General features: G+C 33.4%; 2 protein-coding genes across 2 annotated transcripts; one reads left to right on the top strand and one right to left on the bottom strand.

Annotated features, from left to right (window-relative positions):
* Positions 1-6,729: 6,729 nt before the first annotated feature.
* On the top strand, positions 6,730-14,970 carry LOC125841185 (cellulose synthase A catalytic subunit 1 [UDP-forming]). Its single transcript, XM_049520255.1, has 14 exons — positions 6,730-6,956; positions 8,308-8,503; positions 8,609-8,787; positions 9,567-9,684; positions 9,782-9,971; positions 10,343-10,609; positions 10,754-11,099; positions 11,495-11,632; positions 11,719-11,844; positions 12,057-12,269; positions 12,373-12,640; positions 13,040-13,236; positions 13,353-13,703; positions 14,116-14,970. Exons 1-14 carry the CDS (start codon positions 6,876-6,878, stop codon positions 14,701-14,703), a joined length of 3,258 nt encoding a protein of 1,085 aa, XP_049376212.1. The 5' UTR covers positions 6,730-6,875; the 3' UTR covers positions 14,704-14,970.
* A 2,300-nt stretch (positions 14,971-17,270) lies between these two features.
* Positions 17,271-21,105, bottom strand: LOC125841191 (adenine nucleotide transporter BT1, chloroplastic/mitochondrial). The gene is made up of 3 exons (XM_049520265.1): positions 20,185-21,105; positions 18,109-18,270; positions 17,271-18,009 (listed from the first exon to the last, which is right to left on the bottom strand). Exons 1-3 carry the CDS (start codon positions 20,743-20,745, stop codon positions 17,536-17,538), a joined length of 1,197 nt encoding a protein of 398 aa, XP_049376222.1. The 5' UTR covers positions 20,746-21,105; the 3' UTR covers positions 17,271-17,535.
* Positions 21,106-21,493: the final 388 nt, after the last annotated feature.

The following is a 21,493-nucleotide window of genomic DNA, read 5'->3' as shown; positions in this document are numbered from 1 at the left end:
ACAAGTATGGATTAGTACATGGAATGTACTAAGTATGAGGGATATGTATAAAACATGAATCATGGCAATAAGGGGAGATAATTGAAAAGCTAAACATCATAAAAGCTCTTAAGAAACATCATAAATCATGACATGGTCAATGCATTCTTAAAATCATAAGGAGAGCTTCATAAAACATTTGAAAGTAACTTAGTTTGTTTTGTGGGATATTTACTATTAACCAACATAGACCACGTGAGCTATAACGTGGAATTCGTTGTTTTGATCTCATACCGAAAAGAGATGTCATTGTTTGCCAAGGCAACAATCTTAAACTTCTAGCTTAGGTGGATCCACTAGATATTTCACTTAACACAACCTACGAGGGCATGTAGTTAGGGACAAGGAGATTTCTACTAGAGACTCGACCTCTACTAACGAGAGAGTCTCCAGCTCAATATCCTCTCGGTGCTAAGTAAAAATCCTCACGGAATAGTAATAAACATAATCTTATCATTGTTCATGGAAAAACACAATTAAATTACTAATTCAAGCTAAAATATCATAGAGTAGCTTCTTAAACTATGTGTGAGAAAGCCTTGCACCATTTATGATTTTATAATGTAAGAAAACCTTTCACAATTCATGCATACGTAAGAAAATCCTTTCACAATTAATCGATGCTTATCTTAAAGCAACCTAGACCATAAAATAATATATTTTCATAAATTATGCATAAGTTCATGAAAACATCATTCATAGCTTCATAGTCATTCTTCAAATTCATGCAAATTAGGGTTCATAGTAAAAAATCATGATCAATGTGTGGGTTCAAATTGAATTGATTGGAAATCATGAAATTGAATCTAAATAATCATAATATGATCTAAATCAAACAATCTAAATTCATACAAATAGAATCCATGAGAAATTGAATGAAAACCTAACCAATTTTGGAAAATTGAAGAAGGGAATTGAAGATCTTCAGGGATTCAATGGGTGAATGAAACACATTGATGAACACCCTACATACCTTAATCTTGAAGCGCTAAGCAATGATGAGAAAAGGTGATTTGAACTTGAAGAGCCATAAAATCCTTCTTCTTCTTCCTTGAGTTTGAGAGGGAAATTGGGGAGGATGAATTTGGGAATCAGGGAAATGAGTTTAAGGTGGGTAGTTTTAGGACCTAAAACCCTTATATAGGGCTAGGAATGAGGGTCAAAACGACAAAGCTTAGGCTTTCAGTACATAGGAAAATACCTAAATACCTTTTAAAAATAATTTTCAGACCCAGTGGATTTTCCATGAACCGTACTGGTCAACCATAGACCAAAGTACTGAAACCTTAAAATCTATCCAACTTTGACGAGACCTTCTACGGCTCGTAGGACTTCCTACACTTTGTAGACCCAATTAGTAGAACTCAACTTTAACCCAAAATTTCACTAAGTCTGGAAATTTTCTACGGGACCTTCCTATGATACGTAGTCCATTTGACGAACCGTCCTATAGTTAATCGTAGAGTGAGTTACTGGGACTTGATTTTCAAATTTATTTTTTATTTTATTTCTCCTACGAGACCGTTCAATGACCCGTACGGGTCTCGTGGACTTGAACCAGTAGCCATCTTTTGGCCTCTTTTTCCTTTTCCAAATTTTGAGGTGTTACATCAATTTTCTACTTATCTGGTTTATCATGCGAGGACCAAACACATCGAAGTAGATTGTCATTATATATGTGAAGGAGTAGATAAATGAGTCATTATTCTTTCGTATGTGTCTAATGATCTTCAAATAGCTTATGAGTTTACAAAATACATTGCACGACAACACCATTAGTTTCTAGTAGGCAAAATGATGCTTCTTGATTTGCTAACATTAATTTGAGAGGGGGGGGGGGGGGTGTTAGCATGATGGACAACTCACAAATCATGAATTAATAGTGAATGATTGTATATATATTAATGTAACTATATAGTGTTATAAACAAATGTAATTATAGAAATTTGTTCTAGTGATCAAATAGAATAAATATTGTGATAGAATAACAAATTTGGAGGGATATCATAACAGATTTAGAGGATTTGCATAGCATATTTAGAGGGATAAAATAGTTGATCTTTAGGGATATAAATGACGAATCTTAAAGGTTGTAATGTGTATACTCTCTATATAATGGAAAGACTCTTACTTTGAGAGATATTCAACACAACTCTTGACATTGCTTTCCAATTTTCTATTTCATTTTTAATATGATTGCAGAGATTAAGATACGTCTGGGGTTAGTGACTCTTTATGTTCTAGTCATGGCCTTGGTTTTGAATTGTGATACATAAACAATTGAGGATTAGTAATTTTGAAATTAAAATAGTACCAACTATATAACATGGAATAAAAAATTCCACAATTTATTTAAGTGTGTTACAAGTTGAACTATAGTGGATTAGTTTGAATTGTTATAATTGTCTAGTTGAATCTCTCCTCTCCCTTGCTGACACAAAGACAAAAACAAGAAGAGAACAAAATGACATTTTACTTTCTTTCAATTGAAGGAACATTCCATCTTCATAAACTATACTTCTAAAGCAGAATTGGGAGCTCATTGTTCCTTCACTAACAATTAAAGGATAAATCAATGAAAAGTTCTTTTTAAATGGTTTATTTAAATTGAGTATTCATTGTCATTGTTGGGTGTTGAAGTGTGTGTCCATCGCATTTAAAAAGGTTGTTAGAAAGAGCATACTTTTATTATTTAATAATATTCTCAACATGCCCCCTCACGTCCAGGTCTAATTTTTTTTTCATGGGCCAAGCATTCTGCTCTGATATCATGTTGAAATGTGTGACCATCTCATCTAAAAGTTTAAGTTGTTAGAGAAAACACACTTTTATTATTTAATTATATTCTCAACATTGGGATTAATTATGTGTAATGAAAATACATTTAACTATTTTTGCAGTTTCACTTAACAAGGCAAAATTTGCTTTCTCCCATTATCGTTTTCATTTCTCTCCTCATTTTTTGTATGTCAAATACATAATTTTATTTTATACCTTGACATTTGAGAAAATTATCAAAAAAATTAAAAAAAAAACGAAAATAAAATACCTTGGCATTGTTTGTTCCCGTTAAAAATTGAAATTTTCTATTTATTGTGTTATTTTTGACGTTTTCTATGAAAGTAACCAACTACTATAATAATTAATCATCAGTCTATTCAAAATTCCAACTAATTATGACTTAGAAATAAATGGTTCTATCATAAATCAATTTCTTGTGATTAAGTCTAAGATGTTCTCTTTATTTATTTTTACTCGTTCGTTATTATTACTAAAAACAAATATTCATATTACTTGTTACTTTTAGCATATCAAGAAAATATATATATTATAATAAAATACTAATATTAATTAATATATTTATAGGATGTACAAAATTCAAAATCAATAATAAAAGTGAACTGAAGAAATAAAATATTTTCTTTAAATGTGATGGTGATGCCCTATCTACTTATTACTGATTTAATTAATCAAACGAGGGAAGTTAGAAAAATATCTTAATGGCTACAGATTTGACAAAGGACCTAACGTACAAGTTTTATAGTCAGTCTTTAAATCTACCTTTTTAATTACGATTATCTTTTAACTACTCTTACATTCAAATACTTTCACGTAACCTAATATTGTTAAGAAAAATTAATAACAAATGAACAAGTGAGAACTAGAAACTGTACGTGACAATAAATGTATGAATACTGATTTACATCAATTAAGACATCACATTTGTTTTTTTTATTAAATTAAAGAAAAGCAAGAACATTTTTTTTCCTTTATAACATAATATAAACATAATCATTTTAATTTAATTATCTTACTTCTGTTTTATAGAAACATCTCTCATTTTTTAATTATTTTTTTAAGAGAGAAGTATTAAAAACACCCCTAAACTTGACGTGAATAATTTGTTTCATTTTCGAACTATTGACAACTTTAAAAACACTCTTTTACTTGACTAACTGAACTTAAATACACCCTTGATCTTGGAACATGATTGAAATACACTCTTAAATTCTCATTAAATTTAGGAATGTTTTCAACACTTCTCTAGACTTTTATTAAGATTTTCATGCTCCTACAAAAGTTTGAGACTGTTTGTTATGTCATGTGATAGATCGGGGGTGTTGGAGTGTTTTAAGTTTAATTAGTCAAGTATATAAGTGTTTTAAAGATTCTCAATAATTTAAAAACGAAACTAATAATTTACATCAAGTTCACAAGTGTTTTCAATATTTCTCTCCTTTTTATATTTCAACTTTTTACAAGACATTTTTAATATTACAAATTTAAATGATTCTAAATTCAAAAATCTTATTTATTTATTTTTACTATGTATTACGTCAAAACAGACCATCAAGTTGAAACAGAGAAATAATAATAATAATAATTTTTTAAAAAAATTTAAACATGTTTAATTATTATAAGGCCGTCGGTGAGGATGAAGGGTGGATATACAATTAGCACAAACATGACGTGATATTTTTGGAAACTGAGTAGAAAAAGACAAGATCATATATTAAATGAAAAAAAGAAAAAGGAAAAATAAAAAAGCAGTGCACCGACAGAAACTTGGTTTGGGTTGTCGGAGAAGAGAAACCGGAAGTAGCCGGTAAGAACAGCAAAGTACAGGCTGTTCACAACCACTTCCATAATCTTTTGCTTGTATAGCTAACACAACTTTGCCAGTTTGATTGGACATACTCAAAAATGTCAATCTCCATTAAAAACAAATACCTTTATCACACCTCATAAATTAATACAGGTACTAATTTCACTTTAACCACGGTTCAGCTAGTTATTTTTTTAAAATTATATTATTTTAAATTTTTTGGTATGTATAATCAAAATTTGACTTTTTAAAATCATCTCAATTATATTGATTTCTCTTTGGTACAATTTGGTTAATTTTTCTTTTTTATTTTATTTTTAAAATATCACCTCAAAATATATTATTATTAAAAGTTTTCTTTCGCAAATATGTTCGTGAATAACACTTCAATTCTTTACCAAGAAATCAAGAATGTAAAGGCTTGTTGTCGTATTGTTTGATCTTAAACAATTAATAGGAGTGCTTGCGTAGATTTTGTTACATTGTTTGATAGAGTATGTATTATACTGTAGTATAATTTAATTTTAAACATAATTAATTAAAGGTTAACTAAAGAATGAAGAACCAAATTTGTCTAATCAACAGAGGTCTAGGACCTAGATTATATTTATATTTTGAAAATGTTATAAAATATATTTATATATTAAATTTAACATATTGCTAATATATAAAATATGTTTACATACACGTAAGGTTATTCGGTTTGGTTCAACATTTTTTTTGGCTATTTCATAAATTAAAAAGATCATCCCAATTGTTCGGGACATTATACACTTAAATAAAAGTCCATAATTTTATTTTTAAAATGATATAAATCGATTTGATTCAAGAATTCGATCAAATTTTCATGTTTTTTTTACACCCCTACGTTAAATGATTCATTTCTTTAGTAAGTTTTCAATGTATACTCATTAACAATAATTAGCCATCTGTGTTTGTATAAAAGTTATTTTAAATAGATTCTAAAGGATCGTTTTACTCGTGGAATTAGACATTATAATCTTGATACAGTATAATTCTTTAGATTAGTTTTATTGATATACATTTAATTTTAAAATTATGTACACCATAATTCTTGTATTATTTCTATTCCATACACATTCTATACTGAACTACAATTTTAGAACTATCATTTTCGGAATAAAACAACAAAATAAAACTTTTACCCTTTTTGTTTTTTAATAGTGAAAGAAGACATTTATTTGAGATCGAGTGGACTATGTTTGTAAATTGTATTTTCCAATTCTATTATGCTTAAATTAAAAAGAAATGTTAAGGAATTAGTTCACCTTATATGTCATTCTAATCTAAATTCGAATTTCCCACCAACAAGGATTATGGTGGAGTGGTAAATATTTCTTCATCATTAATCAAAAGGTCTCGGGTTCGGACCCCCTTGGGTACGAAGTGAGTGCGTCCCCTCCAAATGTGGGACTTTCCGGAGCGAATCCAAATTTAGTCGGACTCCAATGTGGATGGGTATATCGGACACCGTTTGAGAAACCAAAAAAAATAATTTGAATTTCCCTAATATTATTTTAAATATATTTTTAAATTTAGAAAAAAAAAAACAATTTAATTTTTTACTCTATTTTAGCGACAAGTTCTTATAGTTATATAAATTTTGATATTCAAAACAATAAATAGATTTTAAAATTAAAGTTAAAGTTTTTAACTTTTCTGAATTATTTGTCTAATTAAATTTATTCTTGTTCTGTTACAATTTATCAGTCTTAAATTTAGTTTGTTTCGAATATTTTCTTTTTGAAAATCATTTAATTCTAAATTTTTTGAATGATGTATTTAACATTATAAATCAAGAAATATTTTAGTATATTTTTAATTATTTTTGTTTAAAAAATAAATTAAATTGAAAGAGAAGAGTATGTATAAAGACAAAAGAGGGTTAGAATTGAGGCAGCTAGCTCTGCATCGTATATCTCTAAAAAGTCTAAACCAACCCAGAGCCGATTCCTGGTTACCGGTGAAGCCGGTTAAAATTCCTAATAATGTAATTTAATTTAATAATTAATAAAATTAAATCTGCCAAAGAAATGATAAAAAGAGAGTAGCACTAGCATTATCAGAGAAGAGAAGGAAGGTGAAGTTAGAGGAGTGATGTCCAGTTGAGGAAATGCACTGTTTCTTCACATTGGCATAACCCCTAGAAGTGAATCAAGATTGATTAAGCTGTGTTTTAAGGTACCCTCTGTTTCTTTGAGGAGAAGAAATGGAGGCAGGTGCTGGAATGGTAGCTGGATCTCACAAGCGCAATGAGTTGGTTAGGATTCGACATGATTCTGATAGTGGGGTATCATTCTCAAACTCTTTGCTTTATTACTTTTTTTGTTCTTGATTCAATACAGATGTTTTAGATCTGATTGTGAGGTTTTTGATCAAATCCTATATCTTATCTGGATTTAAGTGTTCAAGTTGACTCAGATTTCTAATAAAGTTTTGATCTTTTCATCAATTTGGAGCATTTTGGTTTTTGAATTTGTCTTCTTGATTCAGTGTTGGGGTTTAGATCTGACCTGGTGATTCTTGAGATTATCTTTTCATCAATCAATTTGGACTTTAAAAGTGTTCTATTATTACTTCTTTAAGCATACTAGGGCTTGTAATTTGGTGGTTGAAGTAGAGTGAATTCTTATCCCAAGACTGGGTTTTTCCCATGAATTTGGAAGTTTATTGATGTTATTCTTGTTTAAGATTTGATTCCTATATCAGGATTTGAGTACATTTTGGAATGAACTGGATGTATCAAGATTTGAGCTCTCTATAAATATTGACATTTTGTTTTTTCCCCTTTCATTCACTCTTCAACACCCCACCTCCCACCTCATGTGGTTGGACATTTGATGCATGATCAAATTTAATGTGGGGCCCAACATGTGAAATGGGTCTTACTATAATACCATGTGAAAATAGGCTTTGGGCTTAACTTACGCCCCCAAAGCTAAGATCAAAGGGAGGAGGATTGTCTAAGCCTAATAACGAGACCATTCGTCTCATTAATCACCGATGTGTGACTTTTTAACTCTTCAACATATACATACCTGATGTTAATTCGTGATGGGAAGTTCTTCGAAAATGTACTTTTTTGCTACTTCAAATTTGAGCAGTTTTGTCTCGTGTGTTATCCTCATGTAGTAACTGATGGCTGCTTTAGGAGAAAGATAGGCATGTTCAATTTCAGGATTTCATTTTAGATCCGCATATTAGTTCAGGAGTATGGATCATGAATATTTCTTTGGTTTTTCCTTGTATGTTTGGCACAAGAATGTCAATCAAAATTTAAGTCTATATATTTGGTTTAAAGCCCGCATTTCACATTTCGAGCATTCATTTCCTTCTTGGATGAACTGAGATGCATTTTCTTCAGAATCACTTCTATGGACAAATATAAGTTGGTGAAATTTTTCAATGTCAAAAGCAAAAAGATAATCGTGTCTAAACAGGCTTGTTAGAGTTCATTCACTTTAAGAGGCCTGCCTTGTTGAAATGGTTGAATCTACTAATTATTAGTTTCCAGTACCCTCCATCCAAATGAGTGAATGACCCCTCTGCTAGTAGTTTATTAGACTGAAGCTTGAGTAGGTTTGCGTGTATCTATTGGTTAATCTAAATACCTGTTAATTTAAGTGGACATTTTGGTGCAGCCGAAACCCTTGAAGCCTCTCAACAGTCAAATATGCCAAATTTGTGGTGATACTGTTGGGTTGACTGCTACTGGTGATGTATTCATTGCTTGTAATGAGTGTGCCTTTCCTGTTTGCCGGGCTTGTTATGAGTACGAGCGTAAAGATGGAAATCAATCATGTCCTCAATGCAAGACCAGATACAAGAGGTTCAAGGGTGAGTTCAATATCTTTTTCTGTTACTTTTTTGGTTCCTTGCGCTTTCATTTTTGCTTCTAAACTGAACTTTTGAAACTAAGTCATTGCTTTGTCAATGTATTAGGGAGTCCACGAGTGGATGGAGATGATGACGAGGAAGATGATGATATCGACAATGAGTTCAATTATGCTCAAGGAAACAGCAAGGCCAGACAGCAATGGCAGGGTGATGATGCTGGTCTCTCTTCATCCTCTAGACACGAATCTCAGCAACCGATCCCTCTTCTTACAAATGGCCAGCCAGTGAGTGATAATATGCTTATGTTGTCATTTTGTGCTTTGGCTGTATTTTTGTTTCATTAATCTGTTGTAGAACCTCCTGGGAGGTCCTTGATTTGCATCCCTTATTTGTGAGTGAAGTGTAGTTGAATGGATTTTCTGCAGGAAACTCAGTTTTGAATGCTGATAACAAATTGTGGCTTCAAATGAATTGATTTAATGTATTATTAAAATAATCACTTATTTAGCCAATCAGCCATGGTCTTGGGTCCTTAATTATTGAGTGTCATATGAAGCAAAAACTAACCATTGTTTAAGTCCTCTTCCTTGCACTAAACTTTACAACAATCTCTACAAATTTTGATAGTTGACTGTCCTGCTCGTCTTTCTGATTCTTTTCTAAATCAAAACTTACTGATATCTGACTGTGGGTTTACGGCTGATGGATGAAAATTGAAACGGACCCTGTTTCAATTAGATTGGCTGCGTTCTGTATACCAGTTTTGTCCACTGGGTGATTTACCTGCTTTTATGCTTAGACTTTGAAAAGCAGATTTGGAGCAAATGGTGTTATATATGGTGAATGAACAAACTAGTATGTTCATTTGATAATTTATTAACCAAAACAAACTAGTATGTTCATTTGATAATTTATTAACCAAAAATGATGGATTTTTGGTGTAGTCCTTATCTATTGGCATGATATTACTTTTTGTATTTTTCTGGCAAGTGTACTGAACTCTTCTGAGCATAGTCCCTGGCACATTGATTTTTTCTAAAAAAAGTCTTTCTGCTTGTCTTAGGTATCTGGTGATTTTCCTAGTGCAACAACTGATACACAATCTGTAAGAAGTATGTCAGGACCCTTGGGCCCTGGAGACAAGCATTCATCCCTGTCTTATGTTGATCCAAGACAGCCTGGTACTGGCCTACTTGAATATATTCTTAGTTGGCTGAAATAGTGTGTTAAAACACTTTATTCGTTCTCTAAACTTCTGATAATTTCATACTTTTGCAGTTCCTGTAAGAATTGTGGACCCCTCAAAGGACTTGAATTCTTACGGGCTTGGAAGTGTTGACTGGAAGGAGAGGGTAGAGGGTTGGAAACTGAAACAGGAGAAAAATCTGGTGCATTCGACAAACAGATATGCCGAAGGGAAAGGCGGAGACATTGAAGGGACAGGGTCGAATGGAGAAGAGCTACAAATGTAAGCATCTTATTGAATAAATGAAAAATATTTAGGGAACATCCGATATATTATAGATGACTGGATCAAACTTTCGCTCCTTCCTTTAATAACTCCAGCAGTGATATCCATCTCTCTCACTGCAAAAATCTTGTAATACTTGGTTTGAGAAGTGAAATGTTGAAAGAAAATTCCTTTTTAATGTCCTGACACTGTTATGATGTCCATTTCACCATCCCTGCTAAAATTTGTAGTACTTAGTTTGGGAAATGAATTTCCTTTCTATTGTCCTTGAACTGTTTCTCTGTTTATTAGTCAATTTTCTTGGTTTTATAATACTGCAAGAAAATATAATTCAAAACTATGATACTTATTGGTTCTCTCTTTGACAGGGCTGACGATGCTCGCCAGCCTATGAGCCGTGTGGTGCCTATTCCTTCATCCCATCTTACCCCATATCGGGTTGTTATCATTTTGCGGTTGATCATCTTGGGCTTTTTCATGCAATACCGTCTAACTCATCCAGTGAATGATGCATATCCTCTGTGGCTAGTATCAGTTATTTGTGAGGTTTGGTTTGCCTTGTCCTGGCTTCTCGATCAGTTTCCAAAATGGTCACCAGTCAATCGTGAGACATTCCTTGACAGGCTAGCTTTGAGGTTAGTTGCTATGCTGCTCTTAGGGAGAAATTGTTTTGAGTAGTGGAAGGTTTCAAATATTTCACTTCCTTTTAGGATAAATACTATGCTTCAAATCTCGTGTTCTAGTTTTCAGTCTAGAAAGTTTTTTCCTCACTTTCTCAGACATGATAGAGAAGGGGAGCCTTCGCAGCTTGCACCTGTTGACGTCTTTGTCAGTACAGTGGATCCTTTGAAAGAACCTCCTCTCATTACTGCAAACACAGTGTTGTCCATCCTTGCTGTTGATTATCCTGTGGACAAGGTCTCATGCTATGTGTCAGATGATGGTTCAGCAATGCTAACGTTTGAAGCCCTTTCTGAGACCGCAGAGTTTGCAAGGAGATGGGTTCCCTTCTGCAAGAAATTCAGCATTGAGCCTCGGGCCCCTGAATTTTATTTTGCTCAAAAGATAGATTATTTGAAGGACAAGGTTCAGCCTTCTTTTGTGAAAGAGCGCAGGGCAATGAAGGTACAAATGAAACTTTAATACGCTGAATTTAATGGGGACTTATTGGTATGCAGGCGACTAGGCATCACGTTTTAGTATAACACTTCTGTTTGATGGTAGTTGAGTTTTATTCACCAAATGCTCCATTAGTTGAACTCTATTATTTTTGATAGGATTGTGAAAGGCTTGAATGTCTAAGATCCCTTAACGAATCAATGTATACAGGATAAGTAGGTGTGGAGATAACTTTTGCCTGAAAGTTTGTTGGTTAGCTGCAGAGTGGTTTATGAGATGGGAAAGCTCAGGCCTCTCTGTTGCTAGGATTTATGCCGATAATATGCCAAATTCCTTTTTCTCTGTAATAAACTTTTTACCAATCAAGCAATTATAATAATCTGACAATTTTGACATTGCAGAGGGAATATGAAGAATTTAAAATACGTATCAATGCTCTTGTTGCAAAAGCACAAAAAATGCCTGAAGAAGGTTGGACAATGCAAGATGGAACAGCTTGGCCTGGAAATAACCCTAGGGATCATCCAGGAATGATCCAGGTATTCTTTATGTATCTAATAATTATGTGAAAGTTGACTCACTGTACATCTTGTCCTGTTTTTAATTACTTTGGATTGGATGATAGGTCTTTTTGGGGCATAGCGGGGGCCTTGATACCGATGGAAATGAACTTCCTCGTCTGGTTTATGTTTCTCGTGAGAAGCGACCAGGTTTCCAACACCACAAGAAAGCTGGAGCTATGAATGCTTTGGTAGGCCACTGATAATTACAATATGAGATCTTCCAATTTTATTGAGCATGCCATCAAAGTTGAATAGTTCTATTTTATATAAACACCTCATGGTTGTGATGATGGAGAATGTCTCATAGCATACTTGATAATATTGCTCTCCTTATGCTATCTGATATTATTATCTTGTGTGATGTTCCATTTATTTAGGCTGTACCTTCAATTTTCTGCAGATTCGTGTTTCTGCAGTTCTTACCAATGGAGCATATCTTTTGAATGTCGATTGTGATCACTACTTTAACAACAGCAAAGCACTTAAAGAAGCTATGTGTTTCCTCATGGATCCTGTTCTTGGAAAGAAGACATGCTATGTTCAGTTCCCTCAGCGATTTGATGGCATTGACTTGCACGATCGATATGCTAACCGAAACATTGTGTTCTTTGATGTAAGTGTCACATACACATTCCCCAGATTGTTTATCAACCACCTTTGGTATGTCAGTTATGTTTAAGTTGGAGTGCTCATTTCATTTTGTTCATGTCTCACAGATCAACTTGAAAGGGTTGGATGGTCTTCAGGGTCCTATGTATGTGGGAACTGGGTGTTGTTTTAACAGGCAGGCTCTATACGGGTATGATCCTGTCTTAACTGAGGCAGATTTGGAGCCAAACATCATTGTGAAGAGCTGTTGTGGTGGGTCAAGGAAGAAGGGAAGGAGTGGAAACAAGAAATACATTGATAAGAAGAGGGCTGTAAAAAGAACAGAATCCACTATCCCAATTTTCAATATGGAAGACATTGAAGAAGGCGTAGAAGGTAATGTCCTTAGAAAATCTTGGTCCATCCTCTATGGTAAAATTAAGTGTTCTACTTAGATAAGTCAATATCGTCTTAAAGCATCTAACTTCTGAGTGATTACAACTAAGATATACTTGGGAAGTATCATAGTTTTGACATACTCTTAAGGTTATTTTCTATCAGATATATGATGGGTTCAGAAGCAAAGTGAGAAAACCTTTTTATGATATTTGAAAAGTTAGTTTAGCTGAATGTGTTTATTGTAACTCTCAACTCTTCTACTGTTCTGTGTTTATTTGACAAATTTAATTTGTTCAGTCCTCCCAACTTCTCAACCTGTCTCATAGCTGAGGCTGCTAAATGTATGAATACCCTCATCACAGTGTTGTTTGTTGACTGTTCTCTTTGGATTTGCAGGATATGATGAGGAGAAGTCACTGCTTATGTCACAGAGGAGCTTGGAGAAGCGGTTTGGTCAATCACCAGTGTTTATTGCTGCCACCTTTATGGAACAAGGAGGCATTCCCGCATCCACTAATCCTGCATCTCTTTTGAAAGAAGCAATTCATGTTATTAGCTGTGGCTACGAGGACAAGACTGAATGGGGAAAAGAGGTACAACAACAATATTGAATTATATACTGTTATGACTTTAGATGTCCATTTTGCTTGGCTGATTGATCTTATTGTGGCACAAAAGCCATTATTAAGTATTTGTGGTTTCCTATCAGATTGGGTGGATCTATGGATCTGTCACTGAAGATATTTTGACTGGGTTTAAGATGCATGCACGAGGATGGTATTCCCTATATTGCATGCCTCCTCGACCAGCGTTTAAAGGGTCTGCTCCTATCAATCTTTCTGATCGTTTAAACCAGGTGCTCCGGTGGGCCTTGGGTTCTGTTGAAATCCTGTTGAGTAGGCATTGCCCAATTTGGTATGGCTACAGTGGCAGATTGATGCTTCTGGAGAGATTAGCCTATATTAATACCATCGTCTATCCTCTCACATCTTTACCTTTGCTTGCTTACTGTACGCTTCCTGCCATCTGTCTTCTGACCGGGAAATTTATCATTCCTGAGGTATGTAAAAGTTTCATTCAGATTGCTTTATGCTGTTAAGTTTAAATAGTTGATTGAAACATTGAATACCAACAGAATGATTTCCATGCCGTACTTGTCCAATTAGAAAAGGCTGGGTATACTAACTTCTCACACTGAAATGATCCCCTGGTGTTGTGGGAAGGGAGTCAAGTTGAAAATAGGAAAGTAAATACTACAAATTGTTTCCTCTAACCTTGTATTTTCCTGTCAAAATTCTGTTCCGTGTCTTCATGCTGAGAACTATTTTGCTTTTCTGATTTTAGTCTTTTTCTTTGGATGGGACTGTTCGTTCAACCCTTGAGATATGTTTATACTCATGCTTGCCCGTAAATATTGTCTTGATCCCCTTAGCTTGTATATACATTTATGAATAATTCTCAATTACCTGCAGATAAGCAACTATGCTGGCATGTGGTTCATTCTACTCTTTCTTTCCATTTTCGCAACTGGTATATTGGAGCTTAGGTGGAGTGGTGTGAGTATTGAAGACTGGTGGAGAAATGAACAGTTCTGGGTCATTGGTGGTACATCAGCTCACTTGTTTGCAGTTTTCCAAGGTCTCCTGAAAGTGCTTGCTGGGATTGATACCAACTTTACAGTCACGTCAAAGGCAAATGATGAGGATGGAGATTTTGCTGAGCTTTATGTGTTCAAATGGACGACTCTCCTTATTCCTCCCACAGCAATCCTTATCATGAATCTGGTAGGAATTGTGGCGGGTGTTTCATATGCCATAAACAGTGGATACCAATCATGGGGTCCTCTATTTGGGAAGTTGTTCTTTGCCATTTGGGTCATTGTCCACTTGTACCCTTTCCTCAAAGGTTTGTTGGGACGTCAGAATCGTACTCCTACCATTGTTATTGTCTGGGCAGTTCTCCTTGCATCCATATTCTCATTGCTTTGGGTGCGTATCGATCCTTTCACATCAGACGCATCAAAGACTGCTGCAAGAGGTCAATGTGGTATCAACTGCTAGTGAGAAGTTTATTTATTTTAAGGTAAGATAAGATGTTTGTTTATCCATATGGTCACATGTTGTAAATAAGAAAACTAAGGCGGCGCGGTTAAGTCCTGTAGTCATTTTGTACCAATGTTGTAAGTCGGAAGGAGTGGTGATGCATGAAAGACATCAAACTCACATGGATTTTTGCCTTTTTGTTGTATACCGTTTACATGTCTCAGATGTTCATGCAAGCACTGTAACTTATGATGTGAAGAATTTTTAATTTAATTTTGTTATCTTGTCGTTTGGTTGTTGCAGAGTATCATTCGACCTACTTCCTCAAAGATGACATGTTTGTGATTGAGTTTGGAGCTGTTAATATGTTTTACCTTGACAGACTTTTTTTATTTTTAGAGGCAATTGGGGAAACGCTTGCTTATTTGAGGAGTCCATTCCCTATATGGTCACTCAAGTTTAGTTTAGAGAATTGCCTTGAAATATCATTTATGTTTCATTTAGGATCAAAATATCACTCAACTATCACTATTTTTCTCCAAATATACTTTACATTCCAAAAGCCCTACTCTCTCTTAGTTGGCATGGCATGTCATTAAAGTCTTTTTTTTTAATAATAGACTAATTTAATTCATTAAACTCATTTAACTAAAATAATGATCATATTATTTTTTAAAAAGATTTATTAGTTTATTAAGAATAATTTTTCATACTTAAGAATCTTTTATCATAATTAAACTTTTTATTTTTTTATGCTATGAAGAATAGGTTTTTAAAACGTACTATAATATTATTAATTTTGAATATTTATAAACACATACATTCAAAAAGAATATTGATATACAATGCTAACTTACATCAATTAATCATAAATTGTATAATGAATCAATAATATTAAAGGTAAATTAACTAATACAATAATATTAATTGTGTATTTTGAAATTCATACTTACAATTTTTATTTTTTTGAAAAAATAGAAAGTGAATAATATTATATTTTTTTTTATCTAAAAAACAATATTAAATACCTCAAAAGTCTCCTTCTATTCTAGTTGATACGTCATGTCATTAAATCATCATTTAAAAAAATAATAGACCTATTTAATTCACCAAACTTATGTCTCTACAAAACAAATATATAAATTACATGAGAATTTATGAAGATTATATATATAAAAAAAAACTAATTCCTTTATATATTTTTACCAAACAAAATTCAATGAAAAAACTTTTGTGTGCAATTATTATCTGGTAATTTTTAAAATTTCTAAGTAAATTATTTGAAAATTTTAAGCAATTTTTTTCATAAAAGTATTCAAATAAATTTGTAAGGTTGACAAAAAAGTTGGTATGAAAGAGAAAATTATTATTTAACTTTTTTTTAATTTAATTTTTTATTTTTATTCTTTTTTTCTATATTATATTATATTTTAACTTCTCATACAATTAAACACCAATATATATTCTTATCTCATCCCAAATTTATGAAATACAAGTAATAATTAATTTAATTGCCTATTTTAATTCAATAATATACATATTATATGAGATTAATATAGTGATAAATAAAGATCAAAATTTTATTTTCTAATATAAATATTATTCACTTTCTATTTTCTTTTCAGAAAAAAAGATATTGTAAGTATATATGGATTTCAAAGCACCCAATTAATTATTTTTTCATAGTTAATTGACCTTTAATAGTATTGATCCATTATATAATATATGATTAATTGATGTAAGTTGACATTCATAAGTGATTTATATATCAATGTCTTTTTGAATATATGTGTTTATAATTATTCAAAATTGATGACATTATTGTAAATTTTTAAAAACTATTCTTCATCACATAAAAAATAAAAAAATAATTATGATAAAAGATTCTTAAGTATGAAAATTTATTCTTAATAAACTAATATATCTTTTTTTAAAAATAATATGATCATTATTTTAGTTAAATGAATTAAATTAGTCTACTATTAAAAAAAGACTTTAATGACATGTCATGCCAACTAGGAAAGAGTGAGGCTTTTGGAGTGTCAAGTATATTTGGAGGAAAATAGTGATAGTTGGGTGATATTTTAGTCCTAAATGAAACATAAATGATATTCTAAGACAATTCTCTAAACTTGGGTGACCATTTAGGGAATTGACTCCTTATTTGAGCCTTTAACAATTACATTTTGTGTTATTTTCTCGTAACATAGTTTATTTGTGATTGATTTGGATGGTGGACTGCTTTTGTACATCATGTGTCGGTCAGTATCGCATCTTTCACTTTTACCTATACTTGATACTAGTCGTCAACGTTTTGCCTGTTTTTTCATCTTTGCACAACCATTCATACTTTCAACAGAATCCTTTTGATTCAACTTTTCCACTTCTTATTTGGTTGGCAAAAATAAGCTTCTGTGGACCCCCATTTGATTAGACTCTTCACCCAATACTTGAGTATGACACTGTTTTCTACTTGCATATCAGTCTGACACGACCAAAACATTCGACTAAACGTAAATCATTAAATTTACCAATCAAGTGTATGACATGTATGCAATTGGCATATGGAAAGTAGCAGGGCAATCAACGAAACAGCTTTGACAATCACAAAGCTTTAAGGTTTTACGTCAAACGGTGATTGGCAATATCTTGCCATCAAACTGCATTTCATTATCTTAGTGAAAAAAGAGAGACCAAAACCAGTATCAGCATTCTCACCTGACAAACCAGGCTCAATCCAAAACAAAATTTCCAGCGTCTGGAAGAAGGAGCAAGATAAATAAAACTCAATTTTCCCTACCCTTTGCCTATTCTTGAATTGCTCGTAGCATATTTCTGAAGGAACTCATTTTACTCTTCATTTTCTGCCTCTATCAATATCCTCTTGCATGCTTCATAACACATGAAAGATATTCCTGCGGCAGGAACTAACTTCATGCAGCTGGGACCAAGCCCTTTATACAGACCATGAATCCCATCCTGTTCAAGTATACTCACAAGAGCATGAATTACATTCTTGTAAACTGCTCTTCCACTAACAGCACCCACCTGCATGTGCTTACGAGCCACCTCCAGAGGAAAGGTTGCAGTGCTAGATATAGCACCAGCTGCTGATCCAATCAGAAGAGTCTCTATGTTTCCAATCTTCTCTTCCTTGAAAATCTTTCTGTAGGCTTTCCGCAATGAATCATAAGCAAAGTAGTTTGTGGCGGCATAGGGAATGACTCCTATAACACTTGGAGTGAGACCTCTATAGAGCTCAGCTGGCCCACCCTCTTTCAATATTTTTACAAATGCATCAAGTAAACCATTGTAAACTCCTCTCTGCAAATAAAAAGGTTGGCATTCAATCAAACAAGTACAGTTTTTAGAAGAAGTTTCAGAGGAAAACCTTCAAACTGTCAACAAGAACTTCATTTTTACCTGAATTGTCAACCGAGTCTTCACTAGCTCAAGTGGATATGTCAGTAAGGTAGAGCTGACTCCGGCACACGCTCCTGCAACTAATGAGGCAGGAATTGGAATTTTGGATTGCTCACCGGGTTTAGATGACAAGTTCTTATTAACAGTATCATACACAAAAAGCTGCATTAAGAAAAAACGATATCAGCAACGACAAGCCACTTTTAGTAGTGAAGCATTCTCCCATCCGTAGTTGGAAGCAGAACTGTCTGACCCAAAAGGTTAACTCAGCAATTGACAATTTATTCATACATGACAAGTTACGAATGTTTAACACAACATGGAATTACCATATTCAAGTTGTATCTACAATAAAATCCAGACAAAGTAATAGAAAGAAGCCTGCTACAAACCATTCAGCTTACAGGAGCTGGTCTTTCAGAACTCTAAATCAACCAACACAATTGCACCACAGTACTTGTCAACTTCAGTAATTGAGTAACACTAGCTTTCTCCAGGAAACAAGCTACACATTGATATTTATGTAAACATTGCATCTATCTCATTTGGCTACGTAAATAAAGTAAAACAGAGTGCAAGGGTATGTCAAACTAGTTAGACAAGAAAGCAGCACTGCAGCAGAGTAAATATTAGCAGGTTTCACCCCTAAAAATCTATTCAACAGTCACTTACATACTGATTTAAACTTCTAAGGTTGAAGAACAATTTCAACAAAAATAGTTCTCATCTCTCATTTCCATTTCCTCTCATTTCCCCTTAAGGGAGTCAAAAATAGTTACTCTGAAGTAAAATCAAGTTTTCTGATGCATACATATCATGCACCGTAAAAACTGTGAAAAATTTCACAGGCTAGAAAAGTAGAACACTGCATCAGAGGAACAATAAGAGGATTAAACCAATATTTTGGAATTGCATCTAGATATTCATGCAACGCTAATCAGTCAAAATGGAAGAATAACTCATTACAAAAGAGGAGCTTCAACTAATTTTGTTGTGATCACCAGACTTGATTGATGATTCACTACCCAAAGGACCAGTAGCACCAAAATATAAGGAAAAAATGAGCCACCATGCCGTTTATCCTAAACCACCAACCCATCAAAATTAAAATTGCCTCCGTTAACAAGCAGTTTCACTCCAACAACAACTAAACTACTACTATTACTATGCCTTGATATCTAGCTAGTTGGGGTTGGCTATGTGAAATTCTCATTAACCATGTTGCTCAATTTAGACCCAGCAATCCAATATAGCAGGTTAACTCCAATAGACAAAAAGAAAAAAATGAGGCTAAACAAGTAATGTCAAAGGCACTGATTGAGGATTATTGCATATAATTCTCAAAAAATATGCTTTGCTAACATTCCTTACAAGAAGTTATTGCATACATGAAAAGAAAATCAATCAATCAGGTCGGGAAAACAATGGGACACAAAACACTTGCTTGATTTCCAGAAAGTTCATTACTAAAGAAAAATGTCGATAGATCCTAGCTTGTTCCTTATATTCTTGATCCACTGACCAAAGTACCAATAGCAACAAAAGATCAAAAAAAGAAAAAGGGAAGTAGCATCCTCAGATGTTTAATCCTACAACCCCTCAAAACAAAAAGCATGTCTCCATCAACCTAACATTAATAGAGAAACAAGGAACATATATGCACAGAGAATAACGATGAGGTTGAATACTCATCTAATAGGTAAACGCTGCCACAGCCACTTATAAGAGTGGCAGCAAATACAAAGTATTAACATCAAAATTATTGGTGATCTGTTATAAGGGAACTTCTCCATCAACCTAACATTAATAGAGAAACAAGGAACATAAATCTACTTCAATTTCTTGAATTTTAAGAGAACAGTCATTGTCTGAATGATGACAACTTATGTCAGTTTTATTGTGGTTGAAGTCTGAAATAAAATTTCAAACTTTCCGAGACTTCAAATCAGCTAAGCAAGGAATTCATACAATAAAATAGAACAACTCCTAATGAGATAAAACATTTTTATCAATGACAAACATTAGTAGCATAAAAGGGGCCTAAACTCAATTTTACAAAATACAATTAATTTTTACCTCTACAGCTTTGCTAGGGGCAACTCGAATCACATTAACAAAGTTACCCCTAAACAATCCAGTCCATCCTTCAGTCTTCATGATACTATTGAACACCTCAGTACTAGAATGTCCACTACTTCCCACCATCAAATGTGTCCTTATCGTCTCCAATGGAGCTACAGCAGTTCTAGATATCGCCCCTGCGATTGCACCACTTATTAACCTCCTTAATGAAGGATTTGAAACCTTAAGCTTAATCTTTAGCCCACCTTTCTTCTTCTTCTCCTTCACAACCCCTTCTTCCTCCCCATTCCCTACAATCTTAAACCCCTCAGAGAATGATAAATATTTCATACACAAATCGGAATAAGGTAGCTTGAATCCACCATTTTCATCCCGGGAATCAGATGGATTAGGTGATGAAACACCAAAACCCATACTTCCCATCTGACCAACTGATGCAAACAATCCACCAGGACAAAAGTTTGAATCTTGGAGACTCCATTGGAGCCCCAAATGAGAAATAGACATACTCCCATCCTTTTTACACTCCAACGCTTGTATATCCCTTCTAGCCATCAATCTAGACTTCCCCACAAAAAACCAAAAAATACCCTTTCCCCCCTTCTCAATGTAGAACTTGAGAACACAAGAAAATAGTCAGATTTTATGTGAGCAGACAATTTGGGACATTCAAAGAATCGATTTTTACTAAGTGGGTATATGAAAATCCCATTCTTGAGAAGAGGGGTTGTAAGCTTAACGAGTAAAGATTGAATTTTTGAAGAGATTTTGATAATATCTTGGGGGAAGGGAGGCGATATATGCTATGTTTGTTGGGATGAAAAATGAGTAACAGGTGGTGACTCTGTTCCTCTCCCTTCCAACCCCAGAAAACGAAAGGAGGAAAAGATTTGTAGAAATCACTCTTATACATATAACCCCTCTTTTTCCTATAGGTTTAGGGTTTTTTACACCTATTTCACCTCTACTACTTGTAAAATATATATATTTTATTCATACTATTTATATTTATTTATAATAATAAATAAATCTATAGTTTGAAGGTATTGATTGAGTGTGTGGATATGTTGCTTAATAATGTGGGTTTTTTCATAAATACACCATTTAAGATATTATAATCTCTAAATTTTCTATCATTTAAAAAATTAAAAAAAATCTTTCTCAAATACATCTCTATCCCTCGTCGGATAAATCTATATTCCTCTCGGATACATCTTCATCCTCTCGGATACATTCTTATTCACATCAAGTAATGTATCATTCGCAATGTATCAGACATCTCGGGAGTATATCCAAAAACAAT

The sequence above is a fragment of the Solanum stenotomum genome, chromosome 10, assembly GCF_019186545.1.
Source record: "Solanum stenotomum isolate F172 chromosome 10, ASM1918654v1, whole genome shotgun sequence".
Classification (NCBI taxonomy): Eukaryota; Viridiplantae; Streptophyta; class Magnoliopsida; order Solanales; family Solanaceae; genus Solanum; species Solanum stenotomum.
Note: the sequence above shows the minus strand (reverse complement) of the source record. Positions and strands in the feature narration are given on the sequence as shown.